The 18039-nt window shown below is 40.8% G+C and overlaps 1 protein-coding gene across 2 annotated transcripts in view; it reads left to right on the plus strand.

Annotated features, from left to right (window-relative positions):
- Positions 1-18039, plus strand: part of LOC117272174 (phospholipid phosphatase-related protein type 4-like) — a 120045-nt gene continuing 102006 nt past the window's right edge. The window contains exon 1 of one of the 2 annotated variants that reach the window (XM_078172881.1): positions 1-69. In XM_078172881.1, the coding sequence (XP_078029007.1) occupies positions 52-69 (18 nt within the window). In that variant the 5' untranslated portion in view covers positions 1-51. Of the gene's footprint in view, positions 70-5738; positions 6231-18039 lie in introns of those variants that run through there. The other variant, XM_078172880.1, reaches the window with a different exon arrangement.

Here is an 18039-nt window from a genome sequence, read left to right on the forward strand (position 1 = left end):
GATTGTGATACAGTTGCACAGTCAGTACAGAATCTTTGCCATGAAGACATCATGAGGATCAGACCACAGGTCAGTCTCACTCTTTTCTCACTCCATTTACATGTTGTAGTGACCTACGGTGTGTGCAGCAGCAGTATGAGCTTCAGTTCCGAGATCACAGATGAGTGAATAACCAGCCATGAGGTAATGAAGTGTCAGGGGTCAAATAAGAGGCCAGTGTTTGGGAGCAAATCACAGCAGGACAGTAGACCCAGGCTGGAAGGAGTTCTTTCCTCTACTGGTGTCTCAGCTGTTGTTGGAGATTATTGCAATAATAATGACTGGTGCCATCCAACAACATAACCCCCAGTGCTGTACATAGGCTACAGGAGAAAAGAAAAGAAAAGAAAAGAAAAGAAAAAGAAAAAGCAGTCCTAATAGTTTATATTTCACCTCAGTGAATAGAATATGGCATAAAGGCTACATTTTCATAATTTTTGGGTAAAAACTGAGAAAAGTGCTCAGTTGTTTTTTCTTTTTTTTTGCTTTGATCAGTTGACTGAGACTAAAATTAAAAACACTCTCTGTATATTTCTATTTTAAGTAGTTCTTGAAGTAGTTTTTACTCAGTCTTTACTTAGTTTTTTGTGTTGTTTGTATTGTTTTTCTTTTCTCTAAGGTCTCATTTTTATTTATGTTTTTATTTCAGTGGACTAAAATGTTGTTTTCCACCCGCAGTTCTGGTTTTTGGTTTAGATTTAGTTACTGTAAAACTTCCATTAAAGCCTAGTCCCAATTAAACACCCAGTCCCTTTTACTAGCCTGATTAGGCTAGTTAGGGGGCCAAGCCCGAGGGGCCTCGGGGAACGCGTATGCAAGCAGACGCGTTTCCTGGGACCAGCGGTGCTAGGAACCCTATTGTATTTGTAAAGATTTTTATAGTTCTCTATTTTTATTCTTCTGTTGATAAAAGTGGTGCTGCAGGCTAAACCGTGCAAGGGAGGGTGGTGCAATTTGGAGGGTTGATCCAGACCCCTGCACGTACCTCAGACGCAAAAAACTACATATGTCCACCTGCAGGGGGCGCTATAACCAAGGCCAACGCGTTTTGGCCTATAACTCCTACACCGTATGTCGTACATTCAAAAACGTTATATCCCCAGATTCCCTGAATAGAGCTGAATCACTTTGCAATTGGCCACGCCCACTTCCACCTATATTTTTATTCCGCAAAAACTGGAAAACCTACTTTTTTGAACTCCTCCTTGGGATTTTGTCAGATCTGCGTGAAACTTGGCACGTACACTCTTCACCTGGACCTGATCTAAAGTTATCAAAAGAATTTTGTTCCGTCAAAAATTCTGCAAATTATTAATGAATAAATTTGTGTAGCTAGCTATAAAAATGTAAACTGTTGCATATCTCAGTCAAACTTAATGCTATCAACACCAAATCTCAGATCCTTAGTTGGCATGACACTGTGAAGGTATGAGCCGAATTTGGCGAATGTTGGCCACTAGGAGGCACTACAAATATGGGAAGTTTATATCTCTTAAACGGCTACACCCATTTCTACGAAATTCGGTCAGTATGATGTAGGGCCATTCCTGAGGCCATGTATTGAAGGTGGTCATGACTGGTCAATGTGGGCGTGGCTTATTATAGGATAAACAACAAACATTTACTACAGCTGAACTATTATGCTGAGGGCTGTGAAATTTATAGGGTACATATAGAATAGGACACAGATCTTCCATACCAAAAATTGTGCATATGCTTCACTAGGTGGTGCTATAACGGATGCAAACACGTCTTTGGGTGTAACTTCCACATTTTAAATGACACATTCATAAACATTATATCCATGTGTTCCCTGAATAGAGCTGGGTTTTCTGACACAGGCCCCGCCCACTTCTGCTGCACATTCTCCTTGCTAATTCGCCACATGTCCAAAACCTACTTTTTCGAACTCCTCCCACAGTTTAAGCACCACCTGTATGAAACTTTGCACATAGCATCTCCAGATGTGTCTGATCAAAAGTTATCAAAAGAATGTTGGCACTCCAAAAAATGCGCTAGTTATAATCAAACTATTTTTTTTGCTAGCTGAAAAACACATATTGTTTCATATTTTGGTCAAAATAAATGCTTTCAACATCAAACTTAAGTCACTTGTTCCTGAGGTCATCAAGAGGCTCTATGCCAAATTTGGTGTAAATCGGCTAATGGGGGGCGCTAAAAACCTACAAACATCAAGTCTCAAGTACAAGATTTGAACAAAATTTGGTGAGTGTGATATGGGGTCACTCCTGAGGCCGGACATAAAGTTAAGTAATGATTGATCAAAGTGGGCGTGATTTATTACAACAAATCCAAATCACCACACTTTCAGCCTTTCACACTTCCAGTGCACTTCCCATTATAGCAAATACCGCGGCTCGGACGTCGGCCCGCGTCCCTGTGCTTGCCCTGAGCCCGTCGTGCTTCGGGGCCGGCTTCCGTGGGCTCCGTGGGGCACGGGGGCCGAGTTGCGCGGGGAGGCTTGGCCTCCGTTCAAGTGCTTGCAGTTCTAGTTCTTTTTTGTTTTTTTTGTACAAGTTGGATGTCAAAAACTGGGTTGTTGGCTACCTCAATTTATGTGTCCATTCTTTGATTACCCAGTTAGTCATATTCCTTTTGTCTATATGGGTCCTCAGATCAAAAGAATCAAAAGGGGTTTTCACAAAAATCAATCCAAATTGTGAGTATTGTTTTAACAGTATAAAGTGGTGTTGTAGTATGCAGGGTGCCTTAACCCTGGAGTGCCATAACTCTCTCCCTCTGAAAAAAACAACAATGTATTTGTGTGTCTCTTGATATTTTCTGATTTCGCCACCCTTTTCTTTGTTTCTCAGTTACAAACCCTTTTTTCCAACTGAAGACATAAATCTTAAGCAACAGCTCACAGATATATCATTTCATTTTCAAAAAAGATTCAGTATTTTCCTAAAGCAGCTGGCCACTGTAGTTTAGGACATTGCATTCATTTGGAACAAACAGATCCTGTTATTGTTTTTCCAATCTATAATATTAAGTGTTATGCAGTATGGAATCAGAGCATGGTACAGTTGTTTCTATGTTCAGCTTAAACCTACTGTGGTGAGACTGCTGCGTGTCTGCTCAAAGATTGTTGGTCAAGCGCTTGAGTTAAGTTTCCAAACTGTGTATTCCGCTGTGCCTGGTTGGTAAAATTACATCAGACCCCTCTCATGCACGATTTCAAGAATATGAGCTTTTTGCCATCACACAGAGGATTCAGAGTCCCACCGGCTCTATTGAACAGGTTGAGAAGCTCATTTGTTCCTCAGTCTGTCAACCTATTACATCAGAGTATGGCTTCTAAGTAGCCTGGGTCAACACTGGATGTAATAGGTCATGACAAATGCGTTGCATTTTTATAATGTTTGCTGTGATTTGTATCATTTGTTGTATTTTGTTGTTTGGTTAAATGTTGTTTTGTTTTTTTGTATTTATGTGAAACTGTTGACATCTTGGTACACAAAGAAATCTAAAATTATTTTCCCTGTCAATAAAGTGAAATCAAACATTACTCAAACAGGAGGAAATAGTACATTTATTGGGAAAAAAAATTCTGTGGCGAATTAATCCGCATTTGGTGCCAGTGAGTATTTGGTGCAGCAGGATTGTGTATTTATTTAAAATAAATCACAGTGTGTGTTCATGGTAATGAAGGAACATGTTTGCCAGTGCAACAGTGTGACTAACTAAAATGTGAGTTTAACAACAGTGGAGCTCTATGGCACAGAGGAAGAAGAAACATCAGGCAGTGGATCAGGTTAATAATTTAAAATAAAAATAAAAGTACACTGTAATCATCAAATCTGACCACAAGCTGGATGAGCATCATTATTGTATTGTCATGTATGGATGCAAGCAAGCAAGAACACGAGTATTCAGCCTTTACCCATGTTATAAATGTTTTCAACCTAGAGTTTCATGTAGAGTATGTGCACTTCTCATTGAGATCAGCACCACTGGTGTCTAACACAAACCCTCCATCTCTGATTTTGCCATTTCCATCTGTGTTTGACATCTGACCAGCATGTACAACTTTTGATAGCACCAAAGGACTTTCAATCTAGTTGTATCTTTTTTTTTTTTTTTTTTTTTACAAAGAAACTAGTTCATATCTTCCAGCTGGTGTAAAGCCTGTCACTTTGTTGCCAGAAGGGATTTATTCATATTTGATGAATAATTAAATATAATTAGAAAGTGTTCCTCCCACCTCCCCCACACACACTAACATTTGTCAACAATTAGTCAGGCAGTTGTATCACATTCTGTATCTTTTTCTACCAAGTTGCTCTTTCATCACATATTAAAAAAAACATAGGTAATTGCAGTAACATGTTACTGTTACTGTTAGTCCTATTATACTACAGAAACATGCGGTGTAGAGTTAGACTTTATTTAGAAAAATGAGAGGACAAATGACTGAAAGTCATCACACACAGACACTCGTTGCAGCATATGTCAAAAGTCCCACTGTGAACAGCTTCATAGTCTCTAAGAGGAATGTGTATCTCTTACTCAAAATGGTTTTGCAGTTCATTCCAATAGTGAGGGGCATTGTACTGAAAACCAGTCTGTCCCAGTTCAGAGCTAGTATGAGGAACTGCAATAAAAGCTTTTTTTGCCACTTGGGGGCAGCAGAAACAAACTCTGAACACAACATTAACATGTCACTTCCTTCTAATCTGAAATGGTGAACTTATTAGCAAACAGAGAGACATTATCATTCATGTGTGCTGTTTGTGCCCACCCCATTGATCAAAATTCAATAATAATAATGTTCACCAGCAGTACTTTAACTGTGTCTTTCTGCTGCTTAGCAGGTAGTGTACAGTGGCTTTGTCAGAGCTTTTTCACTGAAAACAGCTGCTGCTGCTGCTGCTGCTGAGAACAACACAATAAGAGTGGTGAGACTGATCCAAAACAGCAAAGGTGTAGACTGGACACCTTATACATATATATAAAACTGCACTGCCTGCACTGTCTATATTTATGCCCATGCATTCCACTATTCTGGAAATGGGAGGATGACTGACAGACAGGACTGATCACATGTATGAGGCAGTCTATCAACACACTGACAACATATTGCAGGCAGCGACCTGAGGCCATAACATGGCACAGTGTTTTATGGCCATGTGTCCTGGAGGCTATGTGCCCCACATATTATCGCAGTACGGCTCTGTTGTGCTATCAGGGGCGTTCACACACACACACACACACACACACACACACACACACACACACAGATGCGCGCTACCCGTGCGGAAAATAGGTTTTTAGCACACTTGTGACGTCACGCCCATCGATCGACATTGGTTTGCCTTCAAAGGTTGTATATTGATCAGATGAATCACTCTGTTGGTGAATACAGGTGCTAAATACTGGGCTGGAGGTGGGTTTTAAAGGGGCAGATCACCCAAATACAAAAAAAAAAAAAACCAACAGAAAAAAGAAAAATTAGCCTATATTAGCCTATTAGATTTGTAGAAAATTATAATTCTACCATCAAAACAAATGTTAATCTCCATTGGAAATAAAAGGCTAGTTAAAACCTTACTAAGGTTTGCACAAGTGTTGTTTAAAATGGGATTACTGATTGGAGAGGAGACTACTGAGAAATAGTCCAATGGTTTTATTGTGAAAATCGTGACAGGAAATCTTATTGGTTATTGTGGCTGCTTTAACGGCGATCACCTGCTGCAGCAAAGCAGAGCTGGAGGAGAGCGAGTGGACCAGCATCAGTGAGGTACCCGGGGGGTGACCGAAGGAATCTTCTCCTCTCAGCACCGTAGACATTATCAGGATGCATTTTAATGTCAGCACACAGGGTGGACAGTGTGAGGGGAGACAGTGCCAGTCCTGCGCTGGCACTATTTTTTGAAGCCCAAAAACCGCATTTTAGGGGGCCACGGACAAATCACAGTAACAGCCGTCGACACCTCCCGCTCTCCTCGCCGGGCGATGGAGGTCTGCCGTTAAAGACTTGGGGGTAGGGGGGGACCGGAGTCTGTCGGAATTTCGCCAAAATTACGACGGGAATCAAGTACAGCTCCCTGTCTCCCGGTAACGGGAGAGTTCACCGGCCGCTCGTGATGTCTCGTGCCAAGGAGCGGCTGAAAGGCGGGAATGAGACCAAGGACAGCGTCACTCTGCTGCCGTGCTTTTATTTTGTAGAGGTGAAATATCTGTCTATCTATCTATCTATCTATCTATCTATCTATCTATCTGTCTGTCTGTCTGTCTGTTTGCCTGTCTGTTTGTCTATCATTTTGCAGAGGTGCAAATGGAAGTGAGTGGTTGGCAGGCTGTGTGATATGGTTGACTGATAAATTGGTTAACTAAATGGTCAGATGGTCTGAGGAAGCAAGCACACTGAATACCACCATCAGGTTAAACTGATGATGCAAATAAATATTAAGTTATCATTCTGGATTCTTGATCCTAAAGATGCTGTGTGCTATTGAGATGCCACATAACAATGAGCTAGACAGGCTTTAATCCTGGCATCAAGAAACCCATGCAGTTTGATAGCAGTGATGCTGAGAATCTGTATTCACTTCGTCCCTGTTTACCCTGTTTTTTTTGCAGCCAATGACACTGCAGTCTCCACAGGGTATTATGATTCCTAGTGTATACACATAACATTTTGTGTGGCATGATGCAAAGATAAATATGTCCAATACGTGCAATGCCTCATCATTTGTGTATCATCAGTCAGAATGCATAGATAGGAAAAAGGTAAGGAGAGCCACAGTGTTTAATGGAGGCTGTGAACGACACCAGCTATCCAAATATGAACATGCACTTCAATTTCATGCCACACTAACACAGTTTAGACACAATATCCATTTAATCATCCATATTAAGAAGCGATTGGCCACAGTTTAGCCTGTCCCTGTCAGATCACCGTGTTCCACTGACTCTTTCATAGTAATTGTTCCTTGCCCCAGGACCAACATTGATGCTGCATTTAGTTCATACGCCCCCAGACTACGAACAGCCCTCCTGTAGGCTCCACAATGTGCACTTCTTTCAACATTTTAAATTATATTAGAGTTATTGCTATTAGTAATGGTAGTGGCTGTTAGGATCACATTTCCAGTACTATGGTAGTGTGATATTTAAATATGAACACACACAGATATGAGGTGCTGTGATTTAGCAGTGTGTTCCGAATCAAAGAAAGAAATGTCTTTTCTTACATCTTACAGATGTAAGATGTGACATTTCTACCTTTAAATGTCTAAAACCTACTAGACCTATAGGCCTAATATATATTTTGTTGAGTTGTGTACTGACATAATCTTAGATGTTTACAACAGTGTTCAGGCCCAGAGAAATCTGTAATTTTATTCATGGTGTGTTTCATTTGGTCCCATGTCAGTGGCATCACATCCCCTTCACCCCTCTAGTGGCTCTAACCTCCAGGGAAACACGGGAAACACCAGCTGATACATCATATAAATCATACCATTTCACAGAATTTACTTGATAATTATAGGGGTAGGAATCACCGGAGGATCCACCATACAATATTATCACGATACTTAAGTCACGATACAGTATTATTTTAATTTTGAATATGTTGTGATATGCTGAGCATTGCTATAAAATGTATTGTGATATATTGCAATTTATTACCTTTTATCATTTGTAAACTATGTCCCCAAAACTTTGTCAACATATGTTTTATCTAATAAGACAAAGTTTTCAGTCTGTTCGTCTCACCTTAGCCATGTTTTTACAGCAGTAAAATGTATGTAGTGGATTAAATAAGCAATTGGTTACATTATTCTAGCAAGCTACCCAAAGTTTAATTTGCATTTGTAATATTAATAATTTATACAATAAAAAATTAATACTATTAAGACCATATTTGGGCGAGAGGCTGGTGCTGTGGAGGAGCGAGGGGCAGATCTAACTGAGAACAATAAGAATATAATAGTAAATAATAATAATGAGTTCTATGAAATTTCGCCCCCGCAAAGTTGTCATGAAGGGGGAAATTAGTTGTAGAGTCCAAAACTGCTCTTTATACCAGGCTGTAAACATGTTTTTTTCTGCTGTAAAGTTGGACATTCAAACATGGGGGTCTGTTGGGATTGACAAACTTCTGGAGCCAGCCTTAAGTGGCCATTCAAAGAACTGTAGTCTTTGGCACTTCTGAGTTGGCTTCATTTTTAAGCCCTGGAGGTTGCCGCTTGACTATGAGTCAAAGTCAAAAGTCAAAGTCAATGTATCTTTATTGTCCCTTTCAGAGAAATTGGTTATCAGCCAGGAAAATACACAAAACATACAACATACAAAACACTGATGGACAAAAACACATAACATGACATAATGGGAAGATTCTAGGAGGCTTTAAAAATAAAAATAAATGAAGATTAATAGGAAAATAATCAGCATCAAAGTGCAAAGTGCCAATGCAAAGTGCAGATTCCAGCAGCCTGAACAATCTGTGCAAATAGACATAAGCACATAAACAATTTACAGACTATCTGCTATTCAACAATTGAATGGCTGAAGGGACAGAGGAAACCTTAAATCTCTTTGTCCTAAGAGCAGGCACCTTCCACCGACAGCCTGAAGGCAACAATACAAATTCAGAGAGAAGGGGGTGATTTACACACTCCAAAATAGAAGAAGCCTTCCTGACCACTTGCCTACTATACAGATAGATCAGTAAGTTGGGCTTGACTCCTCCCTGAAGCCTTACTGGCCACTTTGACAAGAGGCTCATACCAGCCCTCAAGCTAATGCATGCAGTAAGCTAACGTGTACAGTAACATTATACATAACGTTACAACAACAGTGTTTTCCCTTAGACTATATATAAAGATGGACGACGTGTCTCCATGTGCCCCCACAGTACAGAAGCGGAGCTAAAACATCTTGATTACGGCCGCTGCCATCTTGCTCTGGTGACATCATTTAGAGCCAAAGTCTGCGCAGTAGTGATCTCTGCAGAATCAAGTCTCCTGCCCATACACCCATCCGACTACTTGCTAGCAGTGCCACTGAATGGCTCACACAGTTGTCAATCACATTGTAAAATCCCAGTGTTATAGCATTAAATAACTAATTAAAATCAAATCTATCAGAAAAACAAACACGGACAGAAACCATCTTTGGGAAAAAGTTATTTGATGTGCACTTTGTGTTTTTAGTTTGGCCCATGTCCCATCCACTAACATGGAGGGGGCAGGCTTTATGACTCATACTGCAGTCAGTCACCATCTTTATATACAGTCTATGTTTTCTATACATTGATTTATTTGTGTTAGCCCGCTACAATATCCACATTGACTGCCACATATAGATTTTTTTTTATGGAGCCTTGAGCTGCTCTGGTGAGCAAGTGGAGCTGCATATCAAATGTAAGGCAACAGATGTCATTAAGGTTGTAATAAACATCACAATCAAATACGCTGAAGTTGCAAGAACACCCAGCATTTCCGCTAGTAATGTTCTTTTGTAAGTAATAGTAGTTACTGGATGTAATTTCAGTTCAGAACTGCAAGGAGAAGAAGAGGAAGTGAGACGGCTCCTGGACGAGGGTGTAAGACATGATGAATGTATCATAGTTTATAAAAATGCAGTGCAAAGATGATACAGACATTTTATAAACTAAATGTATAAATCCCACAAACCTGCAGATCTGCATGTCGCCCTTTTGACATGATCACATGACTCAGCCATCCCATCATTCTGTTTGTCACTGTGAGTTGGGACCTCAGTCTGCAGCGTAGTTCATATACTTGAATGATAAACCAGAGAATTATACAGTAACATTTGGTTTTATGATCAAAGGAAATTTTTGCATAGCATCAACCTAACCTGAACTCTAACCCAGTCTCCCTCTCTCCCTTTTTTTTTTTAAAATCCTTTTTAATCCTTTCTCCACTCCCCTTTAATTTATTTTAGCCAACCCTAGCTTTTTATGGAGCTTTTGTAAGTATTGTATACTCCCTTTCCTTGAGCCCGTACCCCCGCAAGTCCTGTCACACTGCGACGAGCTTTGTGTCCCCTGCAAACCTAACCTTAACCTGTGTAATGGCAGCAACAGAAAGTTTGCTGATCTGGCAGGGAGTGGAGCAGTCTGAATTTGAGTTGCTACAGGGCGCTCACTGAAGGTCAGTGTAGAGAAAATGGTTTTACAGTGTACAGTGACAGCCATGCTCTGTTCACCACTTGGATTCTCCCCCTGATGATGCAGACAACCATGGACTGAGCAGCACCAAGACAATCATGTTCAACTAGAGTCTGACTTCCTGGTCTCAAAGGATTACATGGTATGGATAATCAAAGGTCTTGGGAGTGTACCGAGTCTTGCTTGCTGCTGCTCAGCTCCTGCTTGCATCATCAAGTGTTAAATTTGGGGTTGAAGTGGTTTAATTTAAAGCAGCAGAAGGCAAAATATCCCTTTGTCCTTAATGTAGGTCAAGCCCCACCACCACTGATCCTTAACATCCCATAATGCAACTCAATAGCACCTTTTATTAGAAACTCCAGATGGGAATGGAACATACTGTATATGGAACATTTTCCTGGTCTGTGTAACTTTATGTCACAATATGGATATATACTATATAGTTTGGGATACATTTAATGAAAACTCAATAGAGATACCATATACAGAGAAATAACCAGAAATAGCACAGCTTTTTTTTGCCGGTGTCTGACGTTGAAAGTCACTGACCAGTCGCAGGACCAAGCTTCCATAACCCTGATGGCATTATCAGAGTTCTTTGCTCTGAGTTGAAAAAAGCTCCTCCAGTGTAGTAGCTACTTACCGTGACTAGAAAATTTGCAATGACATGTAAAATTGATGACGTGTCTTATTAACAGGGTTCCCCATTCCGCAAGTATGGAAAAGTATGGAAATAAATTTGATCAATTTCCAGGTATTAAAAAGTATGGAAAAATATTTATGTTTCCAGACTATTACCACTGTTCTAAAATACTGTTTTCTAAAATAGAAAATTAGGTATTTCCAAAAATAATTTAATCAATCCGGATTGTGTTTTATGTTTACTCTCACACAAACTGAGCTTGGCCAGGCCAAGCACAGTTTGTGTGAGAGTAAACGTCTCAGAAAACATACCACCCCTTTTACCTGATTGACAAGTGGTATGTCCAGTCCGCTGCCCCATGACCCTCCTCCATCCCTCCAGGTATCAAGTTTCACTCCAACACTGCACCTTCGACAAGAAGACGAGTTTCACGTGGTTCACAATGGGTAGATGCAAGTTTTTGGATGGATGGCTTGACAGTACCGTATATAAATACTGGTTGGCCAAGGATTCCCAATTCACACACAGAGCTAGATGCAAGCTTTGTGTGAAATCGTTTGACATCGCCAACATGGGGGAGAAGGCGATTCTGAGCCACATGAAAGGAAAAAACACCAACGTCTCGTTACTGCATCTCTTGCACCCAGAATCCCAATCTTTTTGCCTCAGCCCAGACATTGAATTTACCTGAGTTTTTATTTGCATGCCATTATAGTACGTGGCTACAATTGCCTATTAAGAATAATTAAATATGATGTGAAATGTGATACACCGATATATTTACTCAGATGTCGCATATTCTCTGGGAAAAAAAAAATGCTGAGAAGTCTGGAAATTAGGGTATGGAAAAGTATGGAAGTTTGAAATTCCAAATGTGTAGGAACCCTGTATTAATGTCTGGGGGGATTTTGCACTAGTCTACAAGCTCATAGAAAACAACAGTAAAATGGATATGTGGCTATGTATTGATTTTCCTCTTGATGACATTATAAAGCTTCCTGACACAAACTTTATCACTTAGGGTGATAGCTGCACTGTTAGGTAGCAAGTGGTTGCCACCGCTGCTTCCTTTGTTTACAATGTAAATATGACAGCAGCCCCCCACAGAGGAAGTGTCAGGGAGAGAAAAGGCTGCTGTCACTCTAACCAACATGCATGGCTATTTGCTGCTGCTGTCTGAGTCAATGATGTCTCACCTCTGTTTGATTTGCCACCACAATCTTTGTATTGTATGTCCACCTCTAGACCAGTAAACAGTGTTTTGATATGGGGGCGGCTGTGGCTCATGGACTGTGGTAGAGCGGTTCGTCCATAAATCAAAAGATCAGCGTTTCAATACCCGGCTCATCCTCCAGTCTGCATGTTGAAGAGCAAGATACTGAACCCCAAATTGCTCCTGATGGCTGTTCCAGCAGTGTGTGAGTGTGTTAAAACCTGAGTAGCAGGCGGCACCTTGTATGGTAGCCTCGGCCACCAGTGTATGAATGTGTGTCTGAATGGGTGAATGTGACTCGTACTGTAAAAAGTGCTTCGAGTGGTTGGATGACTAGAAAGGCGCTATACAAATGCAGGTCCATTTACCATTTACCATATAAGTTAGCTAAACCTACTATTTTAATATATACTATATTATATTGTTTCAATTTATATTTACATTTTTCAATTGTGTGGCTATCCAGAGTTGTATTGACGAATGTGCAGAAACAAGAAAGGTTTTGGGGAGGAGAAGTTGACCTGGGGTTTCTGTTAAGTTTGGGACGTGCTGACGCATTGCGGTAAGCGAGTTGTGTCATTTCCGGTGTTTCTGTGACAGCGTCTCTGTACTGCTCTGGTGAATTCTGCTAGCCTGCTTTCTAACTTCAGTTGCTTTAACGTCTACTTCAGGTCTTAACCCACAGTGGTTCTGTTTAAGCACTTATAGCTCTCCTCCTTTCTGCGACTTTCTCGCTAATCTCTTAGCTGTTGTTTGCACGTTACTAGCCTTGGTAGCTACATTAGCTTTACAGTTAGCGATGGCTTCTCCTTCTGCTCTTTCTTGCTCGGTGTGCCAAATGTTCAGTTATGCCTCTGCCTCCTTTAGCGACAGTGGTAATTGTAATAAGTGTAGCTTATTTGCTGCGTTGGAGGTGAGGCTTAGTGAATTAGAAGCGCGGCTCCACACCATGGAAAACCATTCAGTAGCTGCAGTAGTTAGCCAGTCCCCTGTAGCCGGTGCGGAGCCACATAGCATAGCCTTAGCCTCTGCTAACTGTCCTCCGGCAACTCCCGTGCAGCCGGGAGGCTGGGTAACTGTTCGTGAGAGGCGCAGCTCCAAGCCGAAGCCCATGGCTCACCACCAGCCTGTTCACGTTTCCAACCGCTTTTCCCCACTCAGCGACACACCCGCTGAGGATAAAACTCTGGTTATTGGCAGCTCTATTCTGAGGAACGTGAAGTTAGCAACACCAGCAGCCATAGTCATATGTATCCCTGGGGCCAGAGCGGCGACATTGAGTCAAATTTAAAACTGCTGGCTAAAGCTAAATGTAGATTCAGTAAGATTGTTATTCACGTCGGCGGCAATGACACCCGGTTACGCCAATTGGAGGTCACTAAAATTAATATTGCCTCGGTGTGTGAATATGCAAAAATGATGTCGGACTCCATAGTTTTCTCTGGACCCCTCCCAAATCTGACCAGTGATGACATGTTTAGCCGCATGTCATCATTTAATCGCTGGCTGTCCAGGTGGTGTCCAGCAAACGATGTGGGTTTCGTTAATAATTGGCAAACTTTCTGGGGAAAACCTGGTCTTATTAGGAGAGACGGCATTCATCCCACTTTGGATGGAGCTGCTCTCATTTCTAGGAACCTGGCAAACTTTATTAGTAAATCAAATCCCTGACAACCCAGAATTGAGACCAGGACTCGGAGATGCAGTCCTATACGCCTCTCTGAGCTTCTAGTTCAGTTACCCAGCCACAGTTTTCATAGTTTTATACAAACGGTGTCTGTCCCCCGACCACCTAAATTATTTAAATCTAAAATTAAACAAAGAGGAGTTGTGCATAACAACCTCATAAAAATTAAAACCTCTTCTGTGACAGAAAGACAAAACAGGAGAATTAAATGCGGACTGTTAAATATCAGGTCTCTATCATCTAAAGCAGTGTTAGTAAACGAATTAATATCAGATAATCATATTGATTTACTCAGTCTCACAGAAACCTGGCTGTGTCAAGATGAATATGTCAGTCTCAATGAATCCACTCCTCCCAGTCATAATAATACCCACATTCCTCGAGGCAGCGGCCGAGGAGGGGGAGTTGCAGCCATTTTTAACTCTAGTCTGTTAATCAGCACTAAACCTAAACTAGATTATAATTCATTTGAAAGCCTCGTTCTTAGTCTTTTACATCCGACCTGGAAAACCTCGCAGCCACTTTTATTTGTTATAGTGTACCGTGCTCCTGGCCCGTATTCTGAATTTGTATCTGAATTCTCAGAGTTTTTATCCAGTTTAGTTCTTAAATCAGATAAAGTTATTATTGTAGGCGATTTTAACATTCATGTCAACGTTGATAATGACTCCCTGGCTACTGCGTTTATCTCATTATTAGACTCCATTGGCTTCAGTCAGGGTGTACATGAACCCGCTCATTGTTTTAACCATACCCTCGATCTAGTTCTGACGTATGGAATTGAAATTGATAACCTAAAAGTCTTTCCACAGAATCCCTCGCTATCGGATCATTATCTGATTACTTTTGATTTCTTTTTACCCGATTACACGCCACTCAGCAACAGTTACTATACTAGATGTTTATCAGATAGTGCTGTCGCAAAATTTAAGGAAAAGATTACTCCGTCGTTAAATTCAATACCAAGTCCCTCAGTAACAGAGGTTTCCTGTACCGACTTTGATCATTTTGTCGATAGCGCCGTTGGCTCGCTGCGAACAACACTTGACTCTGTAGCTCCTCTTAAAAAGAAGTTAAAAAAGCAAAGAAAGTTCGCTCCTTGGTATAACTCGCAAACCCATAAGTTAAAACAAATATCGCGAAAATTTGAAAGGAATTGGCGATTGACCAAACTGGAAGAATCTCGTTTAATCTGGACAGACAGTCTCAAAACTTATAAGAGGGGCCTCCGCAATGCCAGAGCAAACTATTACTCAGCATTAATAGAAGAAAACAAGAACAACCCCAGGTTTCTTTTCAGCACTGTAGCCAGGCTGACTGAGAGTCGAATCTCTATTGAGCCTTGTATTCCTTTAGCCCTTAGCAGTAATGATTTTATGAGCTTTTTTAATGACAAAATTCTAACTATTAGAGGCAAAATTCATGACCTCCTGTCCTCAGATAGTAGCTATCTAACCTCAAACACAGCTGTAAGACCTAATATATATTTAGATTGCTTCTCCCCAATTTCTCTTCAAGAATTGACAGCAGTGATTTCTTCATCTAAATCATCAACGTGTCTCTTAGACCCCATCCCAACTAGGCTACTTAAGGAGGTCTTTCCTTTAGTTAACACTCATATATTAGATATGATCAATATATCCTTATTAACAGGCTATGTACCACAGTCTTTTAAGGTAGCTGTAATTAAACCTCTACTAAAAAAGCCCACCCTGGATCCAGAGGTGTTAGCCAACTATAGACCAATATCTAATCTTCCCTTTATGTCAAAGATCCTTGAGAAAGTAGTCACAGACCAGCTGTGTGATTTTCTCCATGATAATAATTTATATGAGGAATTTCAGTCAGGATTTAGAGTGCATCATAGCACTGAGACAGCACTAGTTAAAATTACAAATGACCTTCTGATTGCTTCAGACAAAGGACTTGTCTCTGTACTTGTTTTATTAGATCTTAGTGCGGCGTTTGACACAACTGACCATCAAATTCTACTGCAGAGACTGGATCACTTAATTGGCCTAAAAGGTTCTGCACTAAGCTAGTTTAAATCTTATTTATCTGATTGTTTTCAGTTTGTTGACGTTCATAATGAATCATCCTTACGTACCAAAGTTTGTTTTGGAGTTCCGCAAGGTTCTGTGCTCGGACCAATCCTATTTACTCTATATATGCTTCCTTTAGGTAACATCATTAGAAATCACTCTATAAATTTCCATTGTTATGCGGATGATACTCAGTTGTATTTATCGATGAAGCTAGAAGAAAGTAATCAATTAACTAAACTCCATAACTGCCTTAAAGACATAAAAACTTGGATGAGCACCAATTTCCTGATGTTAAATTCAGACAAAACTGAAGTTATTGTTCTTGGCCCCAAACAACTCAGAGACTCTTTATCCGATGACATAGTTTCTCTAGATGGCACTGCTCTGGCCTCTAGCACTACCGTAAGAAACCTCGGAGTAATATTTGATCAAGATTTGTCTTTTAATTCTCATTTAAAACAAACCTCACGGACTGCATTTTTTCATCTGTGTAATATTGCAAAAATTAGGCCTATCCTGACCCGAAAAGATGCAGAAAAATTGGTCCACGCTTTTGTTACCTCTAGGCTGGATTACTGTAACTCTCTATTATCAGGTAGCTCTAGTAAGTCCTTAAAAACTCTCCAGCTAATTCAGAATGCAGCAGCACGTGTACTAACAGGAACTAAGAAACAAGATCATATTTCTCCTGTTTTAGCTTCTCTGCACTGGCTCCCTGTAAAATCCAGAATTGAATTTGAAATCCTACTGTTAACTTATAAAGCTCTTAATGGTCAAGCCCCATCATATCTTAGTGAGCTCATAGTGCCATATTATCCCACCAGAACACTGCGCTCTGAGAACGCAGGGTTACTCGTGGTCCCTAAAGTCTCCAAAAGTAGATCAGGAGCTAGAGCCTTCAGCTATCAGGCTCCTCTCCTGTGGAATCATCTTCCTGTTACGGTCCGGGAGGCAGACACCGTCTCCACATTTAAGACTAGACTTAAGACTTTCCTCTTTGATAAAGCTTATAGTTAGGGCTGGCTCAGGCTTGCCCTGTACCAGCCCCTAGTTAGGCTGACTTAGGCCTAGTCTGCCGGAGGACCCCCCCCCCCTATAATACACCGGGCACCTTCTCTCCTTCTCTCTCTCTCTTTCTCGTATTCTATTACTGCATCTTGCTAACTCGGCCATTCTGGATGTCACTAACTCGGCTTCTTCTCCGGAGCCTTTGTGCTCCACTGTCTCTCAGATTAACTCATATCGCAGCGGTGCCTGGACAGCGTGACGTGTGTGGTTGTGCTGCTGCCGTGGTCCTGCCAGATGCCTCCTGCTGCTGCTGCCATCATTAGTCATTAGTCATACTTCTACTGTTATTATACACATATGACTATTGTCACACATGTATACTGCCAGATATTAATACATACTTTCAACATATTGTACCACAGTAGCCAGAACTATAACTATAATATTATTACTTTCAATAATGTTGTTGTAAGCTACTGTTATTACCTGCATCTCTCTCTCTGTCTCTCTCTCTGTCTCATTGTGTCATGCGGATTACTGTTAATTTATTATGCTGATCTGTTCTGTACAACATCTATTGCACGTCTGTCCGTCCTGGAAGAGGGATCCCTCCTCAGTTGCTCTTCCTGAGGTTTCTACCGTTTTTTTTCCCCGTTAAAGGGTTTTTTTTGGGGGAGTTTTTCCTTATCCGCTGTGAGGGTCTTAAGGACAGAGGGATGTCGTATGCTGTAAAGCCCTGTGAGGCAAATTGTGATTTGTGATATTGGGCTTTATAAATAAAATTGGTTGAATTGATTGATTGATTGATTAAATGTGCTTTTCTGTTAAATTTTTACTTAGTTTAGCTTAGACCATAATTAAACACATGCATAAATTGTATGGGGTATTTGAAACTCCAACATCTATAGCAGTATTTGAAACTCCCTGTATCTTTGTAGTTTTTTGTTTGTTTTTTAACTTCTAAATGATCCTGAGCTATTTTTCTCAGTGTTGCCCGAGCAGCAGTTTGTAGCATTAGGAGATAGAAAAACGGGTTCTGAATGTTCTGGATTTGTTGGGGGGATGCCTGTTGCATTGTTCAGGGACAGGTGCGAATGGTCTTGAATGTGAACCTGTAAGTGCTCTGGGGGGATGCATGTGTTCCTTTAGTGATTCAGTAACATCTAAAGAACTGCTTTGCCCATCACTACACCAAAGTGTAACAACATCAGCTGGTTCAAACTAACTGATGAACAGAGG

This window comes from Epinephelus lanceolatus, chromosome 12, assembly GCF_041903045.1.
Source record: "Epinephelus lanceolatus isolate andai-2023 chromosome 12, ASM4190304v1, whole genome shotgun sequence".
NCBI lineage: Eukaryota > Metazoa > Chordata > Actinopteri > Perciformes > Serranidae > Epinephelus > Epinephelus lanceolatus.